Here is a 27,335-nt window from a genome sequence, read left to right on the forward strand (position 1 = left end):
GACGCTCCTTACCCGGATGGATGGATGGATGGATATGGCTGTGCCCTTTAGATTGGGCGATGGCTAGCGCCACCAAGCGGCAATACTTAATGAACTAAAAACTAGATTTATTTTTTTTCTTTAAAAAGTGAGTTTGAGGATTCGTACTTTGCAGTGAAGGGTTTAATTTTCACTCGCGCCTTGACCTCAGCCACCAATCAGATAACCTCCTTCTAGTTAAGTCTACCCGCCTAGTCTATTTTGCCCTCCCGGTCCCTAAACCCCAGTGCTTTGAAAAACTCAGCGCCATCATCCTGAACTACAAAGTGAAGCCCTTTACAGAACATTATCAAGTGTTCGGCAGTTTCTTCTTCCTCTCCACACGCACTGCATACTGTGTCTACCCCTTCGTATTTGGCCCGATATGTCTTGGTTCGCAGTACTCTCGTCCTGGCATCAAACAGTAGAGAACTACCCCGAGTATTATCATAGATCCTTTCCTTGGGAATTTCCTGCTTAAAGGTTCGATAGATCTCTAGTGCGGACTTCTTAATCATGCCCATTCTCCACATGTCAGTCTTCGTTTCCTTCACTTTCTTCTTAACCGATAGTTCTTTTTGGTTTGGCCACTTGCTGTTTTCTAAGTATTTACCAGTCAATTTCCTGGTTCGCTTCCTCCATTTTGTATCGACATTCTTCATGTACAAGTAGCTGAAAACCTTCCTAGCCCAACGCTCCTCCCCCATTTCTCTCAATCGCTTCTCAAATTTTATCTTGCTGCTAGCTTCCCTGCCCACAAATGATGTCCATTCCATATCACCTTGTACTCCCTGATTTGGTGTATTCCCGTGAGCTCCTAAAGCAAGCCTACCTATTCCACGTTGCTTAGTTTCTAATCTTGCTTGAACTTCTGATCTCATGCACAAGACCGCATTGCCGAACGTCAGCCCAGGAACCATGTCCCCTTTCCATATTCCTCTCACAACATCATACCTATTGTAATTCCACAGTACCCTATTTCTCATCACTGCTGCATTCCTGTTACCTTTAGTCGTCACGTATATTTAGGGTTCCCTCAGGTACTCGGTCCCATTGCTTATCCATACGCCCAGATATTTGTATTTATCTGTTATCTCTAGCGTGACCTCCTGTATTCTAAGCTCACTTCCTTCGTTATCATTGAAAATCATGACTGCTGATTTTTCCTTACTGAATCTGGAATTTAACCTATCTCCCTCATTACCACAGATGTCCATCAATCTCTGCAAATCTTCATTGTTGTTGGCCATTAGCACTATATCATCTGCGTACATTAATGCTGGTAGTACCTGATCAATGAGTTTTCCTTGTTTGACTAAAGAGAGGTTGAAGCCCAGTCCACTTCCCTCTAATTTGGCATCTAATCCTTGTAGGTACATCATGAATAATAAGGGTGACAGGGGATACCCCTGCCTAAGCCCCCGCTTTACCTCTGCAGGCTTGGATACCTGTTTTTCCCACTTCATAACTACCTTGTTACCTTTATAGATACCCTTTAAAAGATTAGTGACTACATGTTCCACGCCTAGTGCGTCCAGTATTCCCCCCAATTCCTCTTGAACCACGCTATCGTACGGTCCCTTGATAACCAAAAATGCTAGCCACAGGGGCCTGTGTTTCTTTTCTGCTATTTCTATGCACTGCGTCAGTGAGAACAGATTGTCTTCCAGCCTCCTGTGTTTCCGAAACCCATTCTGCAGTTCCCCCAGCACCCCCTCATCCTATATCCATGCTTGCAGTCTTTCCTTTATAATCTGCATCGCCAGCCTGTAGACCACTGATGAACCTGTTATGGGACGGTAGTCGTTTATGTCAGCTTTGTCCCCCTCTCTTTTATAGATCATGCTCACCCTGCTAAGTTTTCATCCATCGGGAACTTCACCATCGATTATTAGTTTGCTCACTGCCTCTCTCAAAGCCTGCTTAGACTTTGGACCTAATGTCTTTATCAGAATAATTGGAATGCCATCTGGACCTGTTGATGTACTACTAGGAACCCTTTTCTCAGCCCTTTCCCACTCACGTTGTGAAAATGGAGCCATTGCATCACTTGGTTCGTCCTTGTCTATTGTGGTGCAAAAAGCACTTCTTTGTTGAAATTTTTCTGTCACCCTTGTTTCTATATATTCAATAGCTTCGTCGCCTTCTAGCCTAGCACCTTGGGCTGTAGTTATAAACCTCTGCTCTAGGCTCGTCTCATTTCTTTGGGAGTTTAGATGGTTCCAAAATTTCGCAGCTGCCTTTCTATCTTTTTTATGCACTTCTGCCAGCCACTGAGCTCCTTTTCTTCTAATCTTTTTATTGATCAGAAGGGATGCATCCCTTCTACAGCTTAGAAAGGTTTCCCATTTTCTTTCAACATCATCTGTCGGTTTAGGGACCAAGAGGGCAAAATAGACTTTAAGCGGGTAGACTTACCTAGAAGGAGGTTATCTGATTGGTGGCTAAAGTCAAGGCACGAGTGAATATTAAACCCTTCAATGCAAAGTATGAATCCTCAAATTCACTTTTTAAAGAAAAAAAATCTAGTTTTTGGTTCATTAAGTATTACGGCTTGGCGGCGCTAGCCACTGCCTGATCTAAAGGGTACAGTCATATCCATCCATCCATTCATCCAGCGTACGAGATTTGGCATCAACAGGTGTAATTATTTGTTCTTAAAACATTTCCAAACGAACACTTTTGTTTTGCCCTCGAAAGTGTGTAATATTTATTCATGTGAATAACAGCGCAGTATTAAGTCAGAAATATTTAACGTTTTGTCTGCTGCGATATCAAGTGGTCTGCCCCCAACGCACCTCTCGTTTTATTGTGAAGTTGAATCGTAGGAGCGTGGTGGTGCACTGGTGCGTCCACTTCACGTCGCCATTGTTTGCAGTTTATTTCAACGAGTTTTGACCAGACGCACTAACAACAAACGTGAACGCGACGTAATATCCTGCACCAGCATGGGACGCTACATCTTTGTACAGCAGTGAGTACACGACGCTTCACTCAAACTGTCAATCCCGCGTTGCAGTAAATTGAGAGGCCTAGAAGTTTTCAGCTTCTTTAAACAACAAAGGCGCACTTTCAGTCAATTGCACTCACACCACTACCAACTCCACACAAATAACGAAACTGAAACTGTTGAAAGATTCGTAGAGTTTGCTGGCTAATATGATCTTATCCGAAGCCTGTACATAATTCCTCTGTTTCTTTTCTTCCTCCATGCTCAGAGGGTACATGATTGCAGCGCCAGATTCCTCTCTAGGTATTATTGTATGAATCTCTAAGGCAGAGAACGCTGTCTCAATGAAAAAAAACTTAGAAGAGAAAGTACAACTTTTGAAATGTGCACCTTATAATATAAAAATTATTTATATTGTAGGCACATACACAATGTTACTTTTTTTAAACTAAGAAAAGTTTTGGTTTTAAATGTGACAGCTAGCGCCAACGTAACGTCACGGTAAACACTTATAGAGAGCGACACGTGCTCCTCATGAGTCGTGGGCCAAAGCGCGCGTGCGCGCTGCAAAAACGGAAGTGTGGTCGCCGGAAGTATCGCTGTTTGAACGAAATTTAAATCAGCCGCTAGCTTTCGCCGAGAGCCGCGGTGCCTCAAAAGTGTCTAGGCAGCCCACAAACTCCTCATTCTCGTTTAGGTGCTTCAGCATTCGATTATGTTGTTGCGTCGCTCCTTGGGCCAATGAAACGAAAAAGCGAGCACAAGTGGTAGTGTATAGGTGTTCTGTGGCGAGCAGTGCAAGGTTTGTCAGCTTTCTGTTTTCTCTTAGTTCATTGTTTTTTCACGAATTGATTGATTGATTGATTGATATGTGGGGTTTGACGTCACAAAACCACCATATGATTATAAGAGACACCGTAGTGGATGGCTGCGCAAATTTTGACCACCTGGGCTTCTTTAACGAGCGCCCAAATCTGAGCAAACGGGCCTAGAGCATTTCCGCTTGCATCGGAAATGCAGCCGGCATTCGATCCCGTGACCTGCGGTGCTTTTTCACCAATTGGCAAGCGTTTGTCTGTGCGCGAAACCGCTCTCATTAGACACTGCGTGGAGTATGATGCCCCACAAAATTATCTTCGCCGGCCAAAGCCGAGTACGTATGGCAAAGCCCGTCTTTGCTGTACGTACTCGGCTCTCCAGAGCGGAGAGAGGGACTTGTTGGGCTAGATCACTCTGTACTGCCGAGAGAGTGCTCTACAAAGTGCTCTCTGGCACTGAGTCCCTGTCGAGCTCGAAGAAGCGACCTCAACAATCTCGTAGCTCACTCGGCCGCTGTACTTGGTAACCTTGCCTGTGCTCACTGGTGCTTCTTTTCTTGGCGTCTGTTGGCGCAGTGGCCCGGCTGTACTCGGACCATTTCGGGCTTGCAGCTTACCCTGGTCGCAACTTGATCTGCCAGTGATGCTGAGGACACACCAGGTGAGCTGCTTGAAAATTCCAACTTTTCTTGCACGGTTGTGGTAAGCATCGCCGGTTGAACCTCATGGCGAAATGTTTGCATAATAGGGGTTTGTTTTCCCTAGCAAAAATTCTGATAGAAAAACTGATAGGCTATCAGGTTATTGACAGTTGTATCAGTCTATAGGTGTATCAGTCTATCAGTGTATCAGTGTACCAGTCCATCAGTGTATCAGTCTATCAGTTTACCAGTCTATCAGTGTACCAGTACTCGTGTGCCAGCCTATAAGTGTAGCATTCTACTCTGATAGGCCCACAAGCTTAGCCAACTGGCAGGTGCACCACTACATCAGAGCAAGCAGGACACAAATATGAACACAGAAATCAAACAAAATATTTTATTTGATGTGCCATTCCTTGGTTAAACTTTAGATTTCATAAAGTCATTAATTTTGTTTGCCAAAGCTTTATTGAGGAGCTCCTTCATTTGCTCAACCTCTCCAATCAGAACGGTGTGCTTCAAAAAAAGGTTGAAGAAATCTGCATGATCAAAAACAAAGCAAGTTACAGGCACTAATTAAACGACAATTATGTGCACTGTAAATAGAGGAGTCAATATGACAAGAAAATAAGTAGTTCTACCAGTCTGCCTCTCTAATATTGTTTAAATTTAGTTTGTGGATTCTTGCATAAAAGTACCCAGCTCCAGTAGGCAAAAGCTACACTTGAAGCTTTAGTAAGTAATTATAACACAAGTTGGCAGTGAAACCTCGGCTGATTACGTGCAGAAATGGAGCCACTAACTTCCATGAATTTTGGTCAGATTGCAAAATTTCACCTACCTGAAAACACAGCATATGTTTCTTTTTCCTTGGGAGATTTCGCCTCCCCTTTAGACCGATTGGAGGCTGCGCCAGTAACACTTCTACCGACTTGGCCTGCTGTATAAAAAATGGTAACGACCGCCTCACGAACAAAACGGGTCTGTCTTTTCAAGCCCATGGGGTGATTTCAAGCCCATGGGGTGATTGTACAACCTCTTGGGAACGGCAATTCCTTTGCTCCGATGCACCTATAAAACAAGTCAAAGATGATGTGCACACATTAGTTTGTCAATGCACATTTTCTCATTAAAGCAAAGCAATATATCTTCAAGACAAAGCATACTAGAGTTTTACAGTACCTCTCTGTCAGTGGGCACATAATTGATAAGCAGTGCAGCCTCCCTCACACTTGACTGGGCTACTTCAGGGCTGTCCGTGGTCGCTGTGGCGGTTCCAGCGTGGCAGCACATAGTGGTGGCAAAGGTGCAAGTCGTTTCTGTTTTTGAGGCTTGCGGCTGCAACATCCGCAAAGGACAAGGTTCTTTGCTGCAATGAAAAAGTAGAGTGTTAAGAAATAAAGTATATTGCACCCTTAATTGTCACGGTACCATCCTAGGTGTGCATGGTCAAATAATATATATGATAAACATAGCATGCAGTTGAGATATGCAATTAAAGTGTAATGATATGTTGCAAGTCACGTCGTAAAACCATGGTGTGATTATAGGGGATGCCGAAGTTGAGGGCTCAAGAAACTTTGACCAAGTGGTGTTCTTTTTAATATCCACCACACTGTGAAAGTTCTAAAAGCACATTTTCAAGTGATTAGAAAAACATGCATGCATCTATGCCACCCATGAGCTTACATTGCATTCTGCTTTTCAGCAAAATTGCACGCTATAAGAAGAGGGCAACTTGCTGCTGCATACAACCCTAGCAGCAGTGCGTTACAACAGCTTATGAAGAAATGATAAACCTGTTTGGAAATTTTCGCTGCGAAGGGCATTTTCCAGTAGGCTTACTCTTTCTAATGCTTTTGATTTTGAGCCCTGAGCATATATATTCACTTCTTTCAGAAGCTTTTTCTCTGTTCTTTTTTCAGCATTAGCAAACAGCAGGCCTCCCTGCTGCTTCTTAAAACGGTTGCTGACGGGCTTTGTCTTCTGCTTAACAGCAGCTTGACGTCGTGTTTCTTACAACTGCAGACAACGCAACACACAAATTTCCCTGCTAGTTCGCAAGCACAAACAGGGCGTATATCCGCACAAGCAAAAATAATTTTAAACCAGTCAATTGTGCAAAAAAATGTGACTAAGCTGCGCTCATACCACCATAGAATAAAATAAAATAGCTTTTCAGCATACTGCAACCTTACTGACACCTTCAATACGACGTTCCGGCGCCCACGCAGTAGTGGAGCAGCGATGCTCTGATATATTCGCTAAGGGGGCGGGGAGTATATCAGAGCATTGGTGCTTCATGTGTAACACGGCACCACGTGCAGAGCAAAATTGGCTGTCGATTGTAATTGCGCCGCAGTAGCACAACAGCCGCAATGTCAATGATAGCCAAACTTGGCTGTCGGTAATAATTACACTGCAAGTAGCATATCAGCTGCAGTGTGACCAATTGCAACTTACTTTTTTAACCGACTCATTGTCCACTTCATTTGAACTGCAGCTATGGGAGGAGTCGCAATCGAATCGGGTCTGCGGAATGGATGGTCGTTTTTCTGTTGCATTCCTTGCGTCATTCTCGGTGCCTAAGAAAATATGACCAGTAAATAACTTCAGAACGACTGCTTCTTCCTCTTTGTTTTCGTATTGGGAATACAAGAGGCGCAGACTTACCGTAAAGCTTAATCACTTGAGCGTGATAGTGGCCGCAGTGTGTGTTATCCTTCTAGAACACCCGGTATCACTTGTGAGGATCAAAATTGCCTGTATACTTCGGATTGATGTACTTACATCCACTTACCGGGACTATTAATTTTTAATTATCATCGCGAAACCAAACATCTTGGAGAATTGCGAGTGTACAGGCGCGATACTGAGCAATTAAGAGACGCAACAATGTTTACATGCAGTTCTCATGCACCAAGGCCGCCACAAACTTGCTATTGATGACGATGGCAGTGCCATTTCTGGATCTCCCAAGTAGTTTATGCAACCACGAGTCCACGACTTCTTCCTCAACACAACGCAAATTAGTTTTTGAAAACAAAAATATTTAAGTGCAAAACAATTACTTCATGTTTTTACAACCTTAGAGGGTACTTTTTTTAGAGCTCACAGCAAAAAATATATAAACAATGAATGCAAATACTGTAAAATGGTGATGCTATGCATAGCCTCCAAGATGGCGAACGCGCAATGACGGGCGCGAAGCGGCAATTTCAGAGGTCATGCGCTGTGTCGCCATATTCGCGTTGGTTAGGCTAGGTGGCGTTAGCCGCTGCCCAACTTAAAGGGTAGAGTCATATCAATTCATTCATTCATTTATCTATCACATTAATATGGCTACAATCATCTAGCCATAATGGCAGTTAGCGACCACCATGGCGACGAACACCTTCCTCCGTGGAGACCACAGTACAATACACCTTCACCACGCGAGGGGTTCTGAAGAGTCACTACCTCGCGCCGTGATCTCGCGGCACATGTTATAGTTTTCGGCAAAATCCGCGCCGCGTGCTTAACAGTCAAGGCACAGCAAGCAGGTTGTGAATGTGAAGCCTTGGTCGATGTAATTGATCTTTACCCGTTCACTTATTGTCAGTCCCGCAGCCTCACTTTGCGTGGACACCATCAAGCGCGCTATTTGAAGTTTGTGTCAAGTTCGACGAGAGATGGATTCAACTCAACCCCAGCCTCGATCAAAAAGAAGAAAAAAAAAACGCTATTTGGAGCCTGGATCGCAATATGTAGTACCTCGGACAAGGAGCGGTGGAGGCACATTCGGCCAACCAGCTACACTCAGCAAGAGCATGCCTCAGTCTTTAGCTGGTAATTGATGTTCTGGAGTAGCGGCCTTCGACACGTGAAGTCTGATTGATGCGCATGGTGACAGCAATGAAAATCCTGATCCCGACGACACTTACGGCTTCGAGGAAAACTCGCTCAGCTATTCCGACCGGACTGCAGATGCGGCTCGCGACAATGTTGGCATGAGCGACACTATTTAAATGCAACAATGGCATGTATTTTACACTGGTGCATGTCAATAAACTGCCAGGCTCTGTGTGTGTGCTCATGTGTGTGAGGCTTACATCAAAATTATTCAAGAACCCATCTCACATTGGTATTTGCTCAGAAACAGAGGGAAAAAGTTGTGCTTGAAGGATGTGGCCAGTGTGTTTGCACATGAAAGTTGGATGTGTTTGCTACGTTGCTGATGTGCCAAACTTGTTTAAAACTTGTGACATATATAGCCAGTCTAATATGAGTTTAGCAAGGTAGGACAACTAAATGTAGGCTCGATCCTTTCTATTGTTGTTCTCTTCACAACTGAACTTTTCACATGATAGGCAGTTTCTTGTGTGTGAGTGCGCGTGTGTGTTTTGCAGTCAAATGCATTAGCCTTAATTAGTACACGGTTTTTGATTTATCAATCTTGTGAGGATTACAGGCAAGTAATATAGCAGGTCTGTGCCACCGCTTGGGCTTTGTGTAAAGACACACCTGTGAATAACATATGCTGCTATCAACATATCAGCCAAATCTTGCAGCTGCAAGTGACTTTTTTCATATAGATGACTGTGCTCACTTCGAATTTTCGGATGCCTGTATGTGGTGTAAAACAACTGAAAGCATGTTATTGGCCCATAGCCAAAATAAATCAAGAGCAGTGTTTTAATCGAATGTGCTTCTTGCCACAGTGTGCTGCCACATGCTGGCACTGCTGTCCAAAATCTAACATTGCATAGTCACACTCGCACATGGGAATGGCAACACGAAAAAGCTACGGTGTTTCTTCAAGCATGCTCTAGCTCATAATGTGTGCTTACATATCGCACTTCTCTACGGCCATTTCTCCCTGTAGTTTTCCGCGTAGCTTGTTGGGACCGACGAGAAAAAAAAAGAAAGCGGTTGAAGTGCGCAATAAAACCCTCAACTTGCTTTGAAATATTTCTGGCTGTGGATATGCGAGGCATTAAGTTTTGATGATGAGGTCAATTAATGATTACTTAAAGAAGCATTTCATTGTTTATTTAAATTATCTCATCCAGTATGGATTATGACACTAATGTAGTGGCTCGTCATTAAAGGCAAAGCACTATGTGGGAGAGACAGCTGGGGTTGGCTTGTGTTGCGAATAGGAGAAACTGCAGCACCACCCGAGGCTTTCGAATCAACGCCGCTTGGAAAAATTATTGTATCAGCAAGCTCATTTCACAGTAGTGGACTGATTATTAAGTTATCTCCCTTGGAATGTTTACTGGCCCTATAAATTAAAATTTAGAAATTATGTTATTATTGCTCTGTGATGAGAAGTTTTGTTTGTATTGTTTCAAGTTATGTTTATACTGTCATCTGATAACCTTTGGATACTAGTATATTGAAATTTCTAGGATTTATCTATCATTGTCAGCATTAACTGTGTTGCTATCTGGCATCTGCAATCCCATTTGTACACAGAATAAAGCGTTCATCTAGGCTGAAAGCTGCTTTGCATATTTAAAGCTCAGTTTGTCAATTATGCACCACCATGAAACATTGTACATTTTATTCTACGCATCCAAAAGCTGCCAGTTGCACTCTTTGAGTCATCATAATATTTTCCACAATAGTCTTCAAGTGTTCAATAGAAAACACTGATACACTAATATACATGCAGAATTAACTAATGACATATATGTGGGCAGTGTGTTCAAAAAAATAAGTACCGTTAAAATGACAGTAATGCATCTTGAAGATCCGATAAATGAACAAAAGACTAAAAACCTAAAGACTAATATATGCCATAGAAATGACCAATCAAACTTATTCAAAAGCAGGTAGCACTGGTAAGACTGTGTATCAGTCTGATATGAGACTGGTAGCACTGGTAAGAAATTGTATCAGACTGATATGAATGTCTATAAGAACTGGTAAGACTTTGTATCAGTCTGGTACAAGACTGGTACAACTTATAGGAAACTGTATCAGACTGATACAGACCTCTATCAGAATTTTTGCTAGGGTTGTTTTCGTTTTTATAACACAACGTGAGAAATTAAATCGGTATACGATTTCAACTGTGTTACTCATTTGACATTAGTATGCAAAGCATGCAGCACATTAGAGCACTGAATGTGAGAGTGGAACAAAATTTGCTTTAGGAAATATGGTATGATACGAAGAATTGGTAATGACCATTACCTAAACATGAAATAGATTCAACGTGAACTTGGTTTACAGTGCGACACTAGAAACAGACACAAGGAAGCAGGCAGGCAAAAGAGAAAGAAAGAGACTCCGGAGCCCTCCACTATGCAGTGTCTCATAATTGCATGGTGGTTTTCGGATGTTAAACCCGGCATATCAATCAATTTATCGCGAAAGAAAAGAGCATTTTGCACTAACGAGCTCCTACCAGTGCCGTCCTGTCTTTTCTTTTTCTTTTTTCTCTTTTGCTCCTTCCTTGTGTCTGTGTTTCTGATGTTGCGCCGTAAACCAAGTTCACGATAATTCCCAGCCAACTGGCCCAACTTGTCGTCTTACCAAGATATGTCCCTGAATGAATTAATTTTCTGTGGCTCGTGGCCTTGCTTATATGTTGCTGTGTTGCTTATTGTTTTGTGTATTCTTTCTGTGTACTTTCTTCTTAACTATTAGCATTCTTAAACGCATCTTGAGATGTGCAACATTACTGCCTTCACGGTAAGTCAGTTCTGTGGAAGCTCACAAGGCCAAATGAGGCTCATTCTGGGCTAAAATGAAATTTCTTAACACCAAAGCAGCTTAAGCCTGCCATAAAAGCTTTGGACGGCACAAAAAGCTATCGTCCTCGTTAACCATTTTGACTCGCCCAAAGATAAATACCGTAGATGCACGTTTCAACTTTGCTGAAGCATCTGTGCGGAGTGCTTCAGGGGTGCTTACGGAAGAATAACTAGGGAACTGGAAAGGCAGCGGAAACATCTCCCACTCCCCCCCGAAGTGATCGAAGCCCTGAGCAAGCAACGACATGCCCATAGATTTATGGGAGGTGTGAACGCTTTATTTCAGTGCAAGTTTCTGTCCCTGGAGTTAAAGCGTCTGTTTAGTGTCTGTGACGCGCTGTGGTTTAACTCGCTTAAGCCTTTCTTCGTGGAGAAGCAGCTGGCAACACATAGCCTTGCAACTACCTACAAGGAAGCAGATCAAACTTAAAAATCAGCCGGATTCACTCTTTCAGGCCTTGCATGACTTAGCGGTAGCTTTGCCACTTTTTTTACTCTTCAAACTTTTATTTTTCTGATGGTGGTCATCGTAGCTTCATGCTGCGACTGGTAGGTCACAATTTTATTCTTTCTGGTTGAAACGTTTTGACGAACTTTCAATAGAGGAACTTCTGTACTCTGCCACCTGAGCCTTGGTTTAATTGAAAAGTCCTGCTTGAGATGGTTTAAATACTCGCGGTGGCTGGTGATCTTCATATAGTCTGCTAGAACATGTTTGTCATGTGACAAACCTTTATTCTTAATGGTAATGCGAGATGGATTTGTTTAGTATGTGTAGCTTGTACACTTAAAATGTTGACAAATAAGGGTTTCTTGTGAATACCTACTTCATTCTCTCTGTGGTATGTTTTTTTTCTTTGTGATTTGTGATGCAACGTTGCACATTAATTTTTTCATTGTGACAGTGGAAAAAATCTTTGTACTCGGCTGTGATAGGGGACAAAATTCTTGAAGTCAAGTTTATTAATTGTTCAGCCTAAGGATTTCTCGTAGCACCGATGTTAGCATGTTGATCCATTAGGCTTGCCTCTCTTGATGCCAAATATATGTGATGTATTAATGTAGTTTACTAGCAGCTTTGCAAGTTGAGAGCCCCGCAATACAGAAATTCATTCAATTAGGTCCGCTAAACATAGTTGCACATATTTTACTTCCCGCCGTGCATTCTGAGGTAATGGCCCTGCGGCTGGTTTGTTATTTGTCGATAAATCAACCACTCCGCATTGACGAGCCACCGAGACAACCTTGTGACTTGCACGGACTTTCACTGCAGTCTGAGAAGCATAATACATTAAATTGGTTTAAGTCGTTATTGGTGCTAAATTCATAATTGGCCATCGTAAATACTCTGTACAGTGTGGAAAAAGGCTTCAAGGATGCTAGAGCTTCCTATTCACAAGTAGAACAAGAGTGATAGCATGATGAGTCTCTCTTTGCATAGTCTCCTCATTTGCCTTGGCTTTGCTTCATTTTATGCCACAGTTGTTGCTACTAGAAAAGGAACATATGTGTCCTTAACATTGGCTGTAAATCATAAAATCACAAACACATTTAAGAAATTTCTCTGGGCTTTTGTAGGTACAAGCTTGACTGCTGACCCGAACGTGGTGGCATTGTAGCCTGGCCGCGGCCGCTGCATTTCTGATGGAGGCAAAAATGTTTGTGTACTTAGATTGTGTACTTAGATTTAGGTGCAGCGTAAAGAAACACAGGTGGTCGAAATTTGTGGAGCCTTCCATCCACTACGACACCCCTCATAATCGTATAGATTAATACTCTATGCACAGGTGCACTTCTAGCTGATTTAAGTGCATTGTCATCAAGGACTGCTATAACGAGTGTCCAGTCACTCCGGGTTGGACCAGACACCCTCAGTTCTGAACTGGTTCACCCCCTTCTGAGGGCATGTTCCTGAACATTATCGACATGCCATGCCCTCTCAGTCGCTGCAGCTCCCCAAGGTGCTGCTGCCTCCAGCTCTGCTTCAAAGACGGCCGACTACCAGCACAGCCCCGCACATCGTGGTCGCCTGGCAAACGAGCCAGTTAATTTGTACATCGCTTCAGCATGGCCACTGCCGAATGGCTCACCTCATAGCCTGGAAGACTCTGAAAAAGACAGGCTAGGTCACGTAAGTAAACGCAGTTTGCACTAACAGCTTCTCTTCAAGACAACTACCAGTTGACTTTGTTTTATGAGGTTTCTCATGTCTGCATCTGCTCGTTGGCAGTGTCGACATGAGGGCTTAGTTCGTTCCTCTATGCTCGAAGTCAAAGTTTTTTTTCCTAAGGGAAACTTTTTAGTTTCTTTTAACTTCCAATGAGTGTGTAGAAAACTCTCTTGGGCAGTAAAAGTACAGGGGCATTCCAGAATTCTTGTTTAGATTAGTTGAGAGAAGTTGCTACTGGGGCTAGTGTTGTAGTATGTGAATGTGCACAAGCTGCTAACCTACAGAGTAATGCCTGAGACCCATGTTATTGAGGGGTGCTTTTTATGGCAAGTTAGTTGATGTGTGATGTCTGTGATCCTACAAAGCAAATGGGTGTCCAATATGATGATCGTTTGAGAATGCTTTTGTTATCCCGCACAATACGTTTGAATGAACTAGCGAGGGTTTTCCTTTATGCTGTTCAATACTCTGATATTTGTGGGGCATTAAATTTTCTCTGTTTAGAACTGCAGTATATTCATTTTATTTGTAGCATCTTTTTATTACCCACTCTGCTGCATTCTAATAAAATCTATATCTTGAATTTTGTATTTATCATTAAACTTTCTTTGTTCAGTGGGCTTAAATACTCGAGTGTGTGCTACTATATTATGCGAACAATGCACATAAATCTATCATTTTCATGCAAAGCAGTTCTCCTTGGTGTAAATTAAACGCTATTTTTAGGCTTGTGCGGATGTTCAAATGCTTCGAATATTCGAACGAATAATAGAGTATTTGAATTCACTTCGATTCGAATTTAAATATCGGATGTTGCCCGTGTGCTCAGGTTTGGGTGCACGTTAAAGAACCCAGAGTGGTCGAAATTTCCGGAGCCCTCCACTACGGTGTCTCTCATAATCATATGGTGGTTTTGGGTCGTTAAACCCCACATATCAAATCATCATTAAATATCGAATGTTTCGAAGTATTTGCCTTGCCGTTCACCCACCTTACCAGAGAAGACGTCGCATTCGTATGGAATGAACAGCAGCAAGAATCATTCGACGAGCTGCGGCAACACCTTCAGAAGCCACCAGTCCTCGCACACTTTCATGATGACACCCCGACAACAGTGCACACCGACGCTAGCAATGTCGGCTTGGGAGCTGTACTCGTGCAGTGGCAGGATGGTGCTGAACGAGTAATTGCTTACGCGAGCAGAACTCTGTCACGTGCAGAAGAAAATTATTCCACCACGGAAAAAGAGGGCCTTGTGGTAGTGTGGGCCATTATGAAATTCCGCCCATATCTGTATGGTCGTCCTTTTAATGTTGTCAGCGGCCATCACTCCCTCTGCTGGCTGACAAATTTTAAAGACCCTTTAGGACGGTTGGCGCACTGGAGCCTGAAGCTTCAAGAATTTGACATGACGGTGGTCTACAGATCGGGGAAGCGACATTCAGACGCCGATTGCCGCCTTTCTCGTGCCCCATACGAGCCTGCAACGGCTGATGATGACGATACAGTCTTTGTCGGAGTTGCGAACACTGCTACTATCACACAGCTGCAACGAGACGACCTGGAACTAGAATCCGTATTTCGTTTTTTTGGAAGGTCGCACTTCAGCTGTACCTAGACTGTTTGCGAGAGGGCTCTCGTCGTTTTGCTTGCGCAACGACGCCCTGTATAAAATGAACTTCACGTCACACAAAAACGGCTACTTACTCGTCGTGCCAACATCTCTAAGGAGTGAAGTATTACAGGCATGCCACGATGAACCAATATCCGGCCACTTGGTTTACACGCGTACGCTGTGCAGAGTGAGGCAGAAATACTATCGGCCAAGACTGACGGTGACCGTTCAACAATATGTTCGGACGTGCCTTGATTGCCAGCGCAGAAAAGTCCCACCCGTCAAACCACCAGGCCTTCTCCATTCTATTGACGTGCCTGTTACTCCATTCACTCAAGTCGGAATGGATCTTTTCGGCCCATTTCCCGCCTCATAGGCAGGTCGCAGGTGGATTATAGTAGCCATCGACTACCTCGCTCGTTATGCCGAAACCAAGGCTCTGAAGAGGGGCACGGCAAGTGAAGCAGCCCGATTTTTCATGGAGAATGTGGTGCTGAGGCATGGCGCTTCTTCAGTGGTAATAACTTGACAGGGGAACTGCATTCGCAGCTCAACCATTACGGACGGTTTTATGACTTAGTGGCACATCCCACAGGCGAACAATGGCGTATCATTCGCAAGCGAATGGTCTTACGGAGCGGCTCTGCATGTACGTCGATGTGGAGCATAAAAACTGGGACGAGCTCTGGCCGTATGTCACATTCGCCTGTAACACGGCTCATCAAGAAAAAAAAACGCCATTCCGCCTTCTTCATGGTCGTGAAGTCACCACTATGCTGGATGCTATGCTGCCACACGAGCGCAAAAAGGTTGATATGAATGCTGATTATATCACCCAGCCTGCCAAAGAAGCCCGACAACTTGCACGCCTACGTATTAGTCGCCAGCAGGACTACGATTCAAGGTGGTACAGCCTTCGTCACCGTCTAGTCTCGTACAAGCCAAGAGAGAAAGTTTGCATGTGGACTTCTATTCTGCACCGTGGCCTCTCGGAAAAAAATGTTAAGACGGTACTTCGGGCCCTATAAGGTTCAACGACGTCTCAGTGACAGGTTGTTTGTGATACTGCGCACTCGTTAAGGCGTCGAAGGTGTGCTCCAGAAGTTGTGCACGTTGTTCGGATTAAACCTTATTTCTCTGAATGAACTCGTGCGTTTCCAACGAGTACAAACCACTTTGATCATAAAGCATTGGGACGATGCTTTCTTGAATTGGAGGCTAATGTCACGGCTAAAGGCCGGGCAAGAAGACGGAGGACTACGAAGTAATGAGCGTGGACAGCATCCATGGTTGCTCCGAGGAAGAGGACGTCGAAGCGGCTGCTTTTTTGTTCTGTTAATGCAGACGTCGTGTTTCCTGGTCGCACCGTCGTCCTGTATCCTGTTATCTTCACGTCGCGACAATATGAATGAATAGATCTATATTTGTCCCCTTGTAACCGCCTGTAAGGGTAGTTTCGGTGTTAAGCTGTCAAAGCACCTTGCTAGGGGAATTTCGCTCTGCCGCGAAGTCCTACTTTAAATTTACAGGGGCCCTGCAACACTGGTTAAGCATGGCCAGCTAACGCTGCTAATCGGTAGTCGAGGCAACCGAGAACATGTGAGCTTAATATTATCGCGCAGCACGTGACCTGGAATTCACAATAAATTCTCAATCGGATAAAAATTGCTCTCTTCTTTCAGCAAATGACGCCTCTATGTCGAAAATCACTCGACACAGCCATTGTACCAGCCATTGGCTGATTTGAGCATGGTTGTTATTGGGGCCGCCGTGGGTAGCCGCGTGTGTATTCAAAGAAAAAGAAAAGAAAAAAATTCACAAGGTCACCACGCACACCCGACATATTTTCTTTCCGTATGCCATCTCTCGCGGCTTTGCTTCAAGCGCTTTCATCGAGACAAGAAGGGAGAATGAAGTTGTAGCATGTGGGGAATCGCTAAACTCCGCTCATACTGGACAGGCTCTAAAAGTTTTTGCAGCGGTTAATTCGTGAGGCAATAAGCTTCTTTAGTGAATCCATTCTATGGCTACTTGCAAAGTTGTTGAAAAACACTTTAAATGAACATATGATCCTTAAATCGATTGATTATTTTTTTTAAGCTTAAAAGCCTGCTTTGTTGACTTATACATTCTAACTGTAATGAATAATGTTAGTAGTTTACAGGTTATCACCTGCATCCTACTGAAAGTCAAATCCTGCTACTTCTCTAAGTTTTCTCGACTTCATTTGAACGCGAAAGAAAAGGAAGCACTTTTACATAGAGGCCTTACTTATATTGAAAAAAAACTGGGCAGGACAGTTAGGTCATGATAAATATGCCCATTTTTCTTTATACATCGTATATTCTATTTGATTCGAAATTATTCGACCAAAAACCCTATTCGCTTCGAACTTAAAATTCAGTGTTCGTGCAAGCCTAGTTATTTTTGTTGTAACACCTTCTACGGTGATACTCTTGGGCAAATTGTAGGCTACGAATGAATGCACGACTCATGCGCTAATGAGTGCAAAAAAAAATTAGATGCCTTGTCTCCAGGTCTTAATTGCTGCCACCCCAATAATCCTTTGTTAAACAAGGCAACGAGAATCTCTTAGTGGTAGCTAACACTTCAAATAAGGAGGTGTGCATATGATTCTTATTAAAATATGTACTTTATCCAACTTGTAGCAACACAGACCGAAGTTTTTCTAGACTCCGTTTGTAGTACGGCACGTGGAAATGAAAAATTTATCTGTGAACCCTCATTTAACTGTGCTAAACGAGTGTACCGATTTATGTGTCGTGATATCAGAGAAAAAAAAACTGTGCAATCCATTATTGTAACAGTTTCTTGGGACCGTCATGCAGTCGGACCTGGCCTGTTGAGTCAGACGCGTGCGGCCATCGGAATATTGGCATTTTTTTTGCTGCCACTGTCAAGCACGGTGGCTTACAGCTTGCGCATTAGAACAACCAGATTGTCTGAGTGGATGTCGAGACTGATTTCTTCAGTGCTTTTAGCCGCTTAATGGAATTCACCACCTGCCCCGATGACCTGGCTAATAACGAGGGCTTATCGTAACTATGTAGCTGAGCCAAAGCCAGTTTTTTAGTCCAAATTGCAGTTTTTAAATTTAAAATTGAGGTTGTCACGTGCTTGCGTCAGTGGTAAAGGCAATACTCGAACTAGTGAAGATAGAACTGCATATTTTAAAACCTGTGTCCAGAAAATGAGACAACCTGTGCAATGAAACGATAGTCAAGCATAGTTGTCAGTTTTTGTCCGTAATCTTATTATCGATGGAATATTTCTTCTATGCATGCATGGTCAACTATTGCAGTGTTACCGCTGGAATGTTCGATAATGTATACATAATTGCTAAACTCTTATTGCTTGCATACATTGGAACAGCGTAAGCAATGAAAGGTTCCAGAATATTTCGGTGTGGCCGGTCCCCATAAGCGGTTAGAAATGTATGCTTTAATAATGTAGGAATAGCTGTGGTCTAACGTCCCAAAACGCCGTTATGATTATGAAGAACAGTGTAGGGGGGGCAAGATGGCAAGTTGGGCCAGTTGGATTACGTTCATAATTTAACACTTTGTTGAAGCACACTAAAGTATGGACGGACAGAAGACTGTACTTGTCAGCCTCTTCTCTCCGTTCGTTTTAGTGCGCTTCAACAAAATTTTCAAATATGAACGTAGTGGGGCATTGAAAATTTTGACCAGGTTCTTTAATGTGCTCCTAAAGCCAAGTACATGAGCCTCGCACATTTTTGCATTAATTGAAAGTGCGGCCAATACCGCTGGTATTCGGTCCCACGACCTTAGGGTTAACATTCGAGCGTAATCGTCACTACACCACCATAGTGTGCATGTATTGATTTTGTGAAAGAATTTGACTAGGGCAGGAAAATACAGATGCACCTGTGACAATATTGGGCACTGTACATTAGTCAAAAATGCAGTTAAATGTACATACAGTTAAAGGCAGGTAAATGCACATACAGTGAAATGTATGTGCATGACACTTCAGTGAGGTTACTACAGTAATCCCTTAACTCGAAGCCTTGAAATCCAGGGAAAATTTCGAAATAAGCTATATTTCTACTTCAGAAAAACGTCGAAAATATTTGCCCAGGTCACTGCAAAAGAAAAGCCAGTGTTGTTGGGAAAAGCCGCACTGCACGAGAGAGCTACTGTAATAAAGGCACAAGAATTCGCAGGGAAAAAGAATTTATCACCGAGGACCAAAAGACTGTGTAATTCTCGTCTGTTTCGCGTTCTTGCTCGGTCCGAGAAAGGCGTTTTATAGTTGCTAAACTCATCGTATGAGCCGTTGTTCGCCACCACTGCATTCGGCCTTGTTGCGGAGCAAGTGTAGCGTGTTACGCGTTTCTGTCGTCGTAGGCACTTCTCGGGGCTCTTCCTCTTCTGCGTGGTCATCTGCATTGTTCAAGGCCATCTCAACGATATCTGCATCCGACAGCATACTGGTAACGGGGACGTCCGCCTCGTTAGAAGCTTTGCTCGAAGCCTTCCAAAACCGTTTGCTTGTTCTTAAGCACTGTCGAGAGGATTGACAAGGGGGTGCCGAATTCTTTGGCGATGCACAACTTGTTTCGACATGCTCTTTCCACTTCGTTGATTAAAGCGGCTTTTCTCTCCAACGTTAGCGATTTGTACTGCTTTGAGGGGCACATCTTGGTTGATATTTGGAAGCATTCGTTGCACAGACCACGCACTGAATATTCGTCTCGCGCAGATCGCTGGGAACAAAGACGGTGCTGATGGCACGCTGCACACCGTGCAGAAGGCGTGCAGAGGTGCACACACTTGACCATTCCCATAGTTGCTTGAGAAGACGAATAGCAAACGGCTGCGACAGCGGGAATTTCAAATTCACTCTTCACCACTGCGTTTAGCACGTATAGTAAGAGCTAAGCGTTTGCACAATGCCCTCGTTTCCTGTTGGGAGTGGACTTTGCCCTATTTCCTCCGGGTCAAGATTTGGAGATGTACGCTGTCCCCTGTAAAAACCTTTCAAGAGGGGGCAAATACATGCCGCCTATGGTGGGCGTGGCAAAAAAAAGTTTCGACTTGACTGAGATTGCGAGATATGCGAGTTCGAGTTAACGAGCGTTTACTGTACACCCAGATGTAACAAAATATTTCTCATGATGAAGTAAATAAAAATTGTCTTGCCATAGACATACTGTTAGGAATGAATTTTTATAACAAATTTTTGGATATAGCAAACTTATTTTTCGTGTAAAATGCAAATGATGAGATGTGAGTGCTTTTGTTCGCATGCAATTTAGGTAATGTATACCGCACAGAGGCAGCATCTTTTACCCAAGTTAAAATGGCAGTGTCCTTTGGCTTGCTTCAAATGTTAAATGCCTTTTCATCTCTGATCAGGTTAAAAGTAGCGCATGCGCCTCATTGACCTGCCTGTTACTGCAGCCACATGCGAACGGTGCGGTCAACCTTGCATCGAAGACCACCAGTACCCAATTAAGCGAAGGCCATGTTGTGGGCCAACCCAGGAGCTTTTTTGGGACCCCCAGACGGCCCCTGCCAACAGCTTCGCCTACTTCTCGTAAAAAGGGGTCCGGTAAACAGAGGCTTCGCCAGGTGAGTGGCTCATAAGTGTACCTTAATAAAACGAAAATAAATTGCTATGCACTTGATCTGTAGCACTCACCTGCAAAAACGAATGCGCACTTTCTCAAACCAAGGTGTCTTAGACCTAGAGCCTTTTTTTTAAGGGAGGCCCCCTTTTTTGGGAACGTAAATAATGGGACACTATAGAGAAAAGCGATTTTTTGCGTATTAAATAAGTACAAATTTCACAATCTCAAAAACGCCACTCTTGCTGCGACACGACGCTTGGTTAGTGAGACAACTCGTGAAAAGAAAATATGGGTAGAGACGCTGCAATGAAATTCATGCACCAGACCGGGGCTTGATAGATCTCGAAGGCTTCTTTTTACTGGGTACTACGTAGCTTCTAATTGGTGAAAATGAAGCACATTGTCATCTGCGAGTGCTATAGATCTAGCATACGAAGTTTCAGAAAACTTATCTAGCCCACGTCTTGAAATTACGAAAAATACACTTCAAAATTTCTGACGTCACCTGCCGAATTCAAAAATAACACAACCTTGATTTTCCCCGCTAATAATGAACTTATGTTAGTGAAACATGTGGCATTAGAGTTCTTTGAGTGCAGTTTGTCAATATAAACCAACCCGGCGCTTGACTTTAGTGTCTCTTTAAAATGAAATGTTTAGATTTGTTTTTAACTTTTGCATAGCATTTGTCAACGTGAACTTGAAGTATTTAATCTTTCTAGTGCAACATGTAGGTTTCGAAACATTAATCAGTCTATCCTGTTAGGAGCAACATCTTTTTTTCAGAACTGGAAGTTGCAGCAAATTGACAGGCAGTGTTTCAACAATGTGTAATTGGTACTGACTGAAAAAAAAAGAATGTTCAAAGTGCTCTTGAACAGAAGTTATATTGCGAGCTCATCTTGATGTCGAACAGAGATCGGGTTTTTGAAAGTCGAGCAGATTCAGCACCGCCTTCGTGCATCCGAACATCTGTGAAGCAGTCTACTCTTAGCGAAAAGGTTGCAATTTCTGAAGTAATCATTCAGATTTCACAGGTTTGTGCTACAAATAGGCTGATGCGATTCTTTCTTCCTTTTGTGAATATTTTGCCACATTGCATGCTTCTTTAAAATTTTACATTTCCCGATTATGTTAAAATACTGGTCAAGCCAGCTTGGGCTTTGCAACAGTTTTGCAAGCTGGCTGTCCGGGCTTGTAGCTGTCTCAAACCTTTCCCGTGCCGGATGAGGTTTGCTACACTTGCAGTAAAGCTTGACATGGTGTTAGAATCACAGTTCTACAATGAAAAGCGCGGCTCTAGCAGAGGCCACGCTTAGTGGGTGTACTGTATTTCTGCTGCTAGATTCGGTGACAAGTTAAATCTCTACCGTGGCAACCCCGTTTCGACAAGGGGATGCCACGGCCGAGATGTGTCACTGAATATAGTACCAGAAATGCAGCATACATAAAAATACAGTATAACATACAAGCACTGATGCAGCTTTAGACTTTTTTTTCTTGAAGGCAGATGAACATACACTTGCACCCTACACCGACATGTCAATCGCTATGCTATCTAGCTCATGAGTGGGACTAAATCTACATTCTACTTTAATCGTGGAGGCGATCTCCAGTCGCTTTATCATCTGGGTGGGGCCTCTCCGGCCTACCAAAGTTATTTCAGACTGTAATGTAGATTGTTTATGTGCCTGTTTCAATTAAAGTTCTTCCACTGCAAGCTTTGAAACTGGTTTGCATGTTTTGCTCGTAAAATTCCAGAACTTGAGGTAGCAGGGACTTTACTTGGGCTCGTCTCTTTGTAGCTCTGTTTAGCACATAGCTTGTGTGCTAGGCTTTGTTGGATTGTTCACTTGTTGTTATTTCAGTTTAGTTGACAGCACTTATCTTTGCTCACCGTGAAAATGTTTTAGGTATGTGATTCATAGTGCCATACCTATAAGACCAGGGCACGCTATTATGTAAACATACCCCGAGTACTTCTTGTTATGCTAGTTGGTAAAAACATGGCTGAAAAATAAGGAATGCAAGGCAGAATACGGCTTAGGTTTTACTTGTATAGAGTCGAACCTGCATATATTGAGATCTCAAAGATATTGCAACTATACTGTTTCAGAAGTTCCCTTCAGCACTGTGAAGGCTGCAGGGCCCCCAGCCAATAAGAGAGGCGATCAGCCCCTCTACATGTATTCATCCGCGCTGTGTCTTCTCATTGAATTGTCCTTCCACGCTCATTGCATGTAACTTGGGTGGTTTATGAACTTTAAAAATAAGTAATACTGTCAAACTGGCCATTGCTCTTCAACTTCAGGAAGTTTGGCATCTTAACTATATGATTTGTGGCTCTACAGAAGATCGGTAGACGCTCGTGCAGGCAGATATCTTCACTTTGTGGCTCTCTAACGCTGTTCGTGGCTCTGGTATGACTGCTTCTCTTTCGACGCGTTCCTTCTAGTTTCTCGCTGCAATGTTTCTTGTTTATCTTTTTTTGTTTCACCGAAAGAGCATCTGACACGCCTGGAACGCTTTGCGAGGTCGCATGTCTGATATTTGGCGATGCAGTGTTTTTCGCCTGGCGGCACAGCCCTGGCATCGGCGCATTAGGCTTATCAGATATGGCTACACACGCAGCATATTTCACTAATAACGACAAAATGTACCTGATGCTTCATCCTCAGAGTAAGATCAAACAAATCGATGGCTCATTTGACCATTTATTTGTTGCTGTCAGTGCGGTGGGCGTTTAGCAGGTGCAAGTTTGAATCAAGCGGGCGCTGCCATGTTGAATTGTAACCATAGTTACTGCCGGTAGCTGACACGAAAAATTAGATGTCCAGGAAATAAATGCGATGAAGAAACACATTGCACACACCAAACAAATGTCGATTTTAGACAACCCTGCCAATTTGAAGGCACTTGTATGAGGGGGTATGTTTTGCTACGCAAGCGTGTGGCTTTCTTACACCCCGTAGCTTTGGTAGTGCTGAACCAAAGTGGTGTAACAGAGTATAGTTCAATATATCATATGATTCATATGATTCAATAAGGAACATTAAAAAGGATCAGCCATATTTTCAGTGTGCAAGCTTATTTTACCGCACTGCTTTCTGGTAATTCAAGAAAGGTAGCTTTACAGCGGTGTGTGAGGACTCTTTAAGCTCTTATTTTGCGGCGTTCAGTAGTTACATGTGCAGGTTATATATGAAAGCAAGGGTCATGTGCAAAAGTAATACAGCATCTATGTAAATAGCACCACTACCCACATGTGCAGCTATGTGAGCTCTTTCGGCGCCAAAAAGCCATTAGTCTGCCTCGGCCTGAATTTCGGCCTTGTTCTGTTGGCATCACTGAATGTCACTCTTTGGCTTGCTACAATTTCGCATGTGGCATGTGTTGTCACATAGCATAACATGTGTTTAGTAACTCAGCCCTGCATTCTTTTTCGTGTGCACTTTCAGTTCTGGGCACAGGTCTTGGAGAAACCTGACACAGCACTTCTCTTGTCACCAAGCCGGCAACGACCACAGGTGGGTTTCTGCTCCTTGTGCTCTTGCTCTAAGGTTTTGGAAACATTTTGCGGTACAGTATCGTTGGGAGAGTGCAACGCTGTTTGCATTATGCTTCCGTGTTTGCAGCTTACGTACCAGTGTCTTGAAGAACTGTTTTATTTCACAGCAACCAGTTCTAGGTACAATAGAATGAAGTTTATTTGACCACATTTGAGAGCACTCAACGTTGTTGGCCAGGCAATAAAGAGCACACTGCATGAAGTCATCATCGTACTTACTCAATCTCAGTGTCGACTCTAATGTAGGTCGACCTTTTACAATTGCTCTGCATAACACACCCAAAACAAAATCCTGAGCACATTTAGTAAAGATATTTATGTACCATGTCGCTGAAGAAAAACTGGGATTTCAGTTTAGAATAGTGGCTTCATGGCAGCACCTCAGACCTGTACAGACAAGCTAGCTTCAGGGCAATTGGCAGGGGTTATCTGTAGAAAAGCTTCTGCGAATAATTGATTAAAGTACTGCTTGCATGCAAGGAAATGTAATATATGTCACAGGCACGGCCGGAAGATAAACTTAATGTTGTAACCATGCCACTGCGTGCCCGATTTCTTGTTAATTTCGGTTTCGGTTGTAAGTCTATCATGGAAACTAAACAGATTTCGGTTTTGATTGAAGTCAATGGCCCACAATGGGTTTCAGATTGAGATAAAATGGGTATATCTACAATGGTATAAATACGGTACTAGATAGGGGGAGGGGAAGAGATGCATGTAAGGTGGGCATCGGGGTTTTTCGTGCCAGTGCAAAGGAGTCAATCGAAAGCGAGCAGCTAAGCTAGAACTGAGATCTCCACATGGCCGACAACAGAGGCAGCTGGTGCTCCCCTTATCTTGCATATACATGAAAGGATTGCTGGGCAAAATGACTGGCTGCTAAATGTGTGTTGTCTTCACACACATGCTCAATATTGGAGGTGGCATGACCGAAAGGTAGAGACATTGTGTATAGGCACTTGAGCTGCCTGTGCAGTCTGTAATCACTACAAAATTCTTTCAACAGCAAGTGTTTCACTTTTTGTTTCTGTATACGTTGCTCGGAACGGTGGCTTGACTGTAAAAAGAAAGTTTGGGGTGCCTACACCATAGGTCGGTAAAACAAAAGTGGAACTCTCTCACTCACTCGAAATATACATTTTGTGTTTTGCACTCGCTCGGACCCAGGCTCGCCAAAATATTACGCCCCGATTTGTAGCTCGATCTGTGTCTGAGTGAGTCCAAGTGACTCGACTATGAGTGAGTTCGCCGACCTATGGTCTACATCACTAAGCGCTTCTTCACATCTGTGCCTACAATTTTTCTTTCCTCAGGTGGCTGATGGTGGTAGAGCTGATAAGGAGACAAGCAAGTGCTCGTCAACAAATATTAAAGGTAAGCTGCACACCTCTTTCAAAATATGCTGCTGTGAAGTGCATGTTGAAAGAGAGTATGGTTTCCTCTAAATACTGTTAGACAGCGTAGAAAATAAAGGTGTTAGACAAGGGCAGGAGCATGGCAGGCAACCCCGTGGCAGGCTGGCAAAAAGGCAGAGCAACGGGAGAACGTGCAGAGGGCGAACACATTAACCGAGCTTCGTCGAGACTGCTCTCCTGTGTTTACTGCAGGCTGTTTTATGGAGTGGAAAGAAGGGGGATTCGCGAGCGAGGCATGAGCAACATGACTGGCATGCCCACACTAGGTTGGTAGTAGGAAAAGGGCATAGCGGAGGCCTATCTCCACCCATTGTCATGGACAGTGTGCTTGCATGACACCAGGGGTCTCATGACACAATAAAAGGGATTTTTACAAACTGAAAGTATATCAATTATGATGCCTCATGGTTGGGATGAACAAAAAGAAATGCAGCCGAGAAACATGGAACACTTTGTTGGCCAAAATTGTGCCCAATGAGAGAAACCAATGCTCAAAGTGCAATAAAAACAGCAGGGATAGACGCCAGTCACCTGAAATCTGAAAATCCGTCATTTCTTGCTCATCAGTGTGAAACTTTCTGCGTTTTTGCAGAGGAGTGGAAACATTCAGAGACATTCGCAACCTGAGCAGGCCAGTACCTACGTGTGTAACAGGTCGTTGCATAAAAATGAAGGCATGTGGCTTTACACTCTCAGAAAACATAGTCTTGATGTTTGAAACTGAAAGTAGAAGCGAACATTTCTTGGTTGTCTAGTGGCTAAGGCACTCTGCTGTTGACCTGCAGGTCATAGGATCAAATCCCGGCCGTGGCCTCCATATTTTCGATGGAAGCGAAAATGCTTCCAGCCTGTGTGCTTAGATATAGGTGCACGTTGAGAACCTCAGGTGGTCGAAATTTCTGGAGCCCTTCACTAGGGTTTCCCTTATAATCATGTGGCGGATTGTTTTGGGACATTAAACTCTTACAGAAAAGGGCAATGAAAAAAATCGTCACCATATCCACAAAGTGAGTGACCTTACAGGAGCTTACTCGGTGGTGCACGGGTGTTTCTTGGTGAGACCATTTCTGTAGGAAGGCTTGTTAACGAGCCAGCGCATAATGGGTACGCTGAAGGCAGCATTCTCGGGCACGTTAACCACCTGTCCCTTTATGCTATACTGGCCGCTGGCAAGAGTCGAATTCCTAACGCTCGTAAATAGATGTGGAGCTATCTGGCATTCTTCAATGGGGTTGAGAGCAGGCAAGTGTTTTTTCTTTCCTCCCAATTCAGAGGCGGCACGAGTTTGCACGCGACGAGACCAAACATCACTGACACCCTCCTTTTTTCCTCTCTTTAACATTTCTTTCTCTCCTCCACTACTCATCTCCCGTGTGGTGTTGTCGAGGTAACCTCCTGAGAGAGAGACAGTTACGACGTCACACTTTTCTCTTCGCTTTTCTTTTACAAAGCCACTTTGTGGAGAAGAGTGGGCAGGTCATTGAAAATTGAAGCCATGGGTGGCAGCTTGCCATCTAGTGAGCATTTTGGAATCGCCGGAGAGGCAACCTTAAGCGGCGACCGCAGAAGTGCACACACTGGCAACACTAGTGTACACGCCGGCAGCCGCCGTACATCAAGCCATGAGCAACAGGAGCAAGCTCCTAACAAAGCAAGATGTGTCCTCCAATACTACAACGCCTACAACACTGCTCAAGTGGGGAGGCTACCACAGAAGGGGAACTTTTTTGTTTGTTGAGATCTCCCAACGAAATTTCAGGGTAGTCTAATTATA

General features: G+C 43.6%; 1 protein-coding gene across 1 annotated transcript; it reads right to left on the reverse strand.

Moving 5' to 3' along the window:
- Positions 1-5,290: 5,290 nt before the first annotated feature.
- LOC142784590 (uncharacterized) lies at positions 5,291-6,939 on the reverse strand. Its single transcript, XM_075883011.1, has 3 exons — positions 6,891-6,939; positions 5,610-5,796; positions 5,291-5,498 (listed from the first exon to the last, which is right to left on the reverse strand). Exons 1-3 carry the CDS (start codon positions 6,917-6,919, stop codon positions 5,394-5,396), a joined length of 321 nt encoding a protein of 106 aa, XP_075739126.1. The 5' UTR covers positions 6,920-6,939; the 3' UTR covers positions 5,291-5,393.
- Positions 6,940-27,335: the final 20,396 nt, after the last annotated feature.

Source organism: Rhipicephalus microplus, unplaced genomic scaffold (assembly GCF_043290135.1).
Source record: "Rhipicephalus microplus isolate Deutch F79 unplaced genomic scaffold, USDA_Rmic scaffold_15, whole genome shotgun sequence".
In the NCBI taxonomy this organism is placed as follows: Eukaryota; Metazoa; Arthropoda; class Arachnida; order Ixodida; family Ixodidae; genus Rhipicephalus; species Rhipicephalus microplus.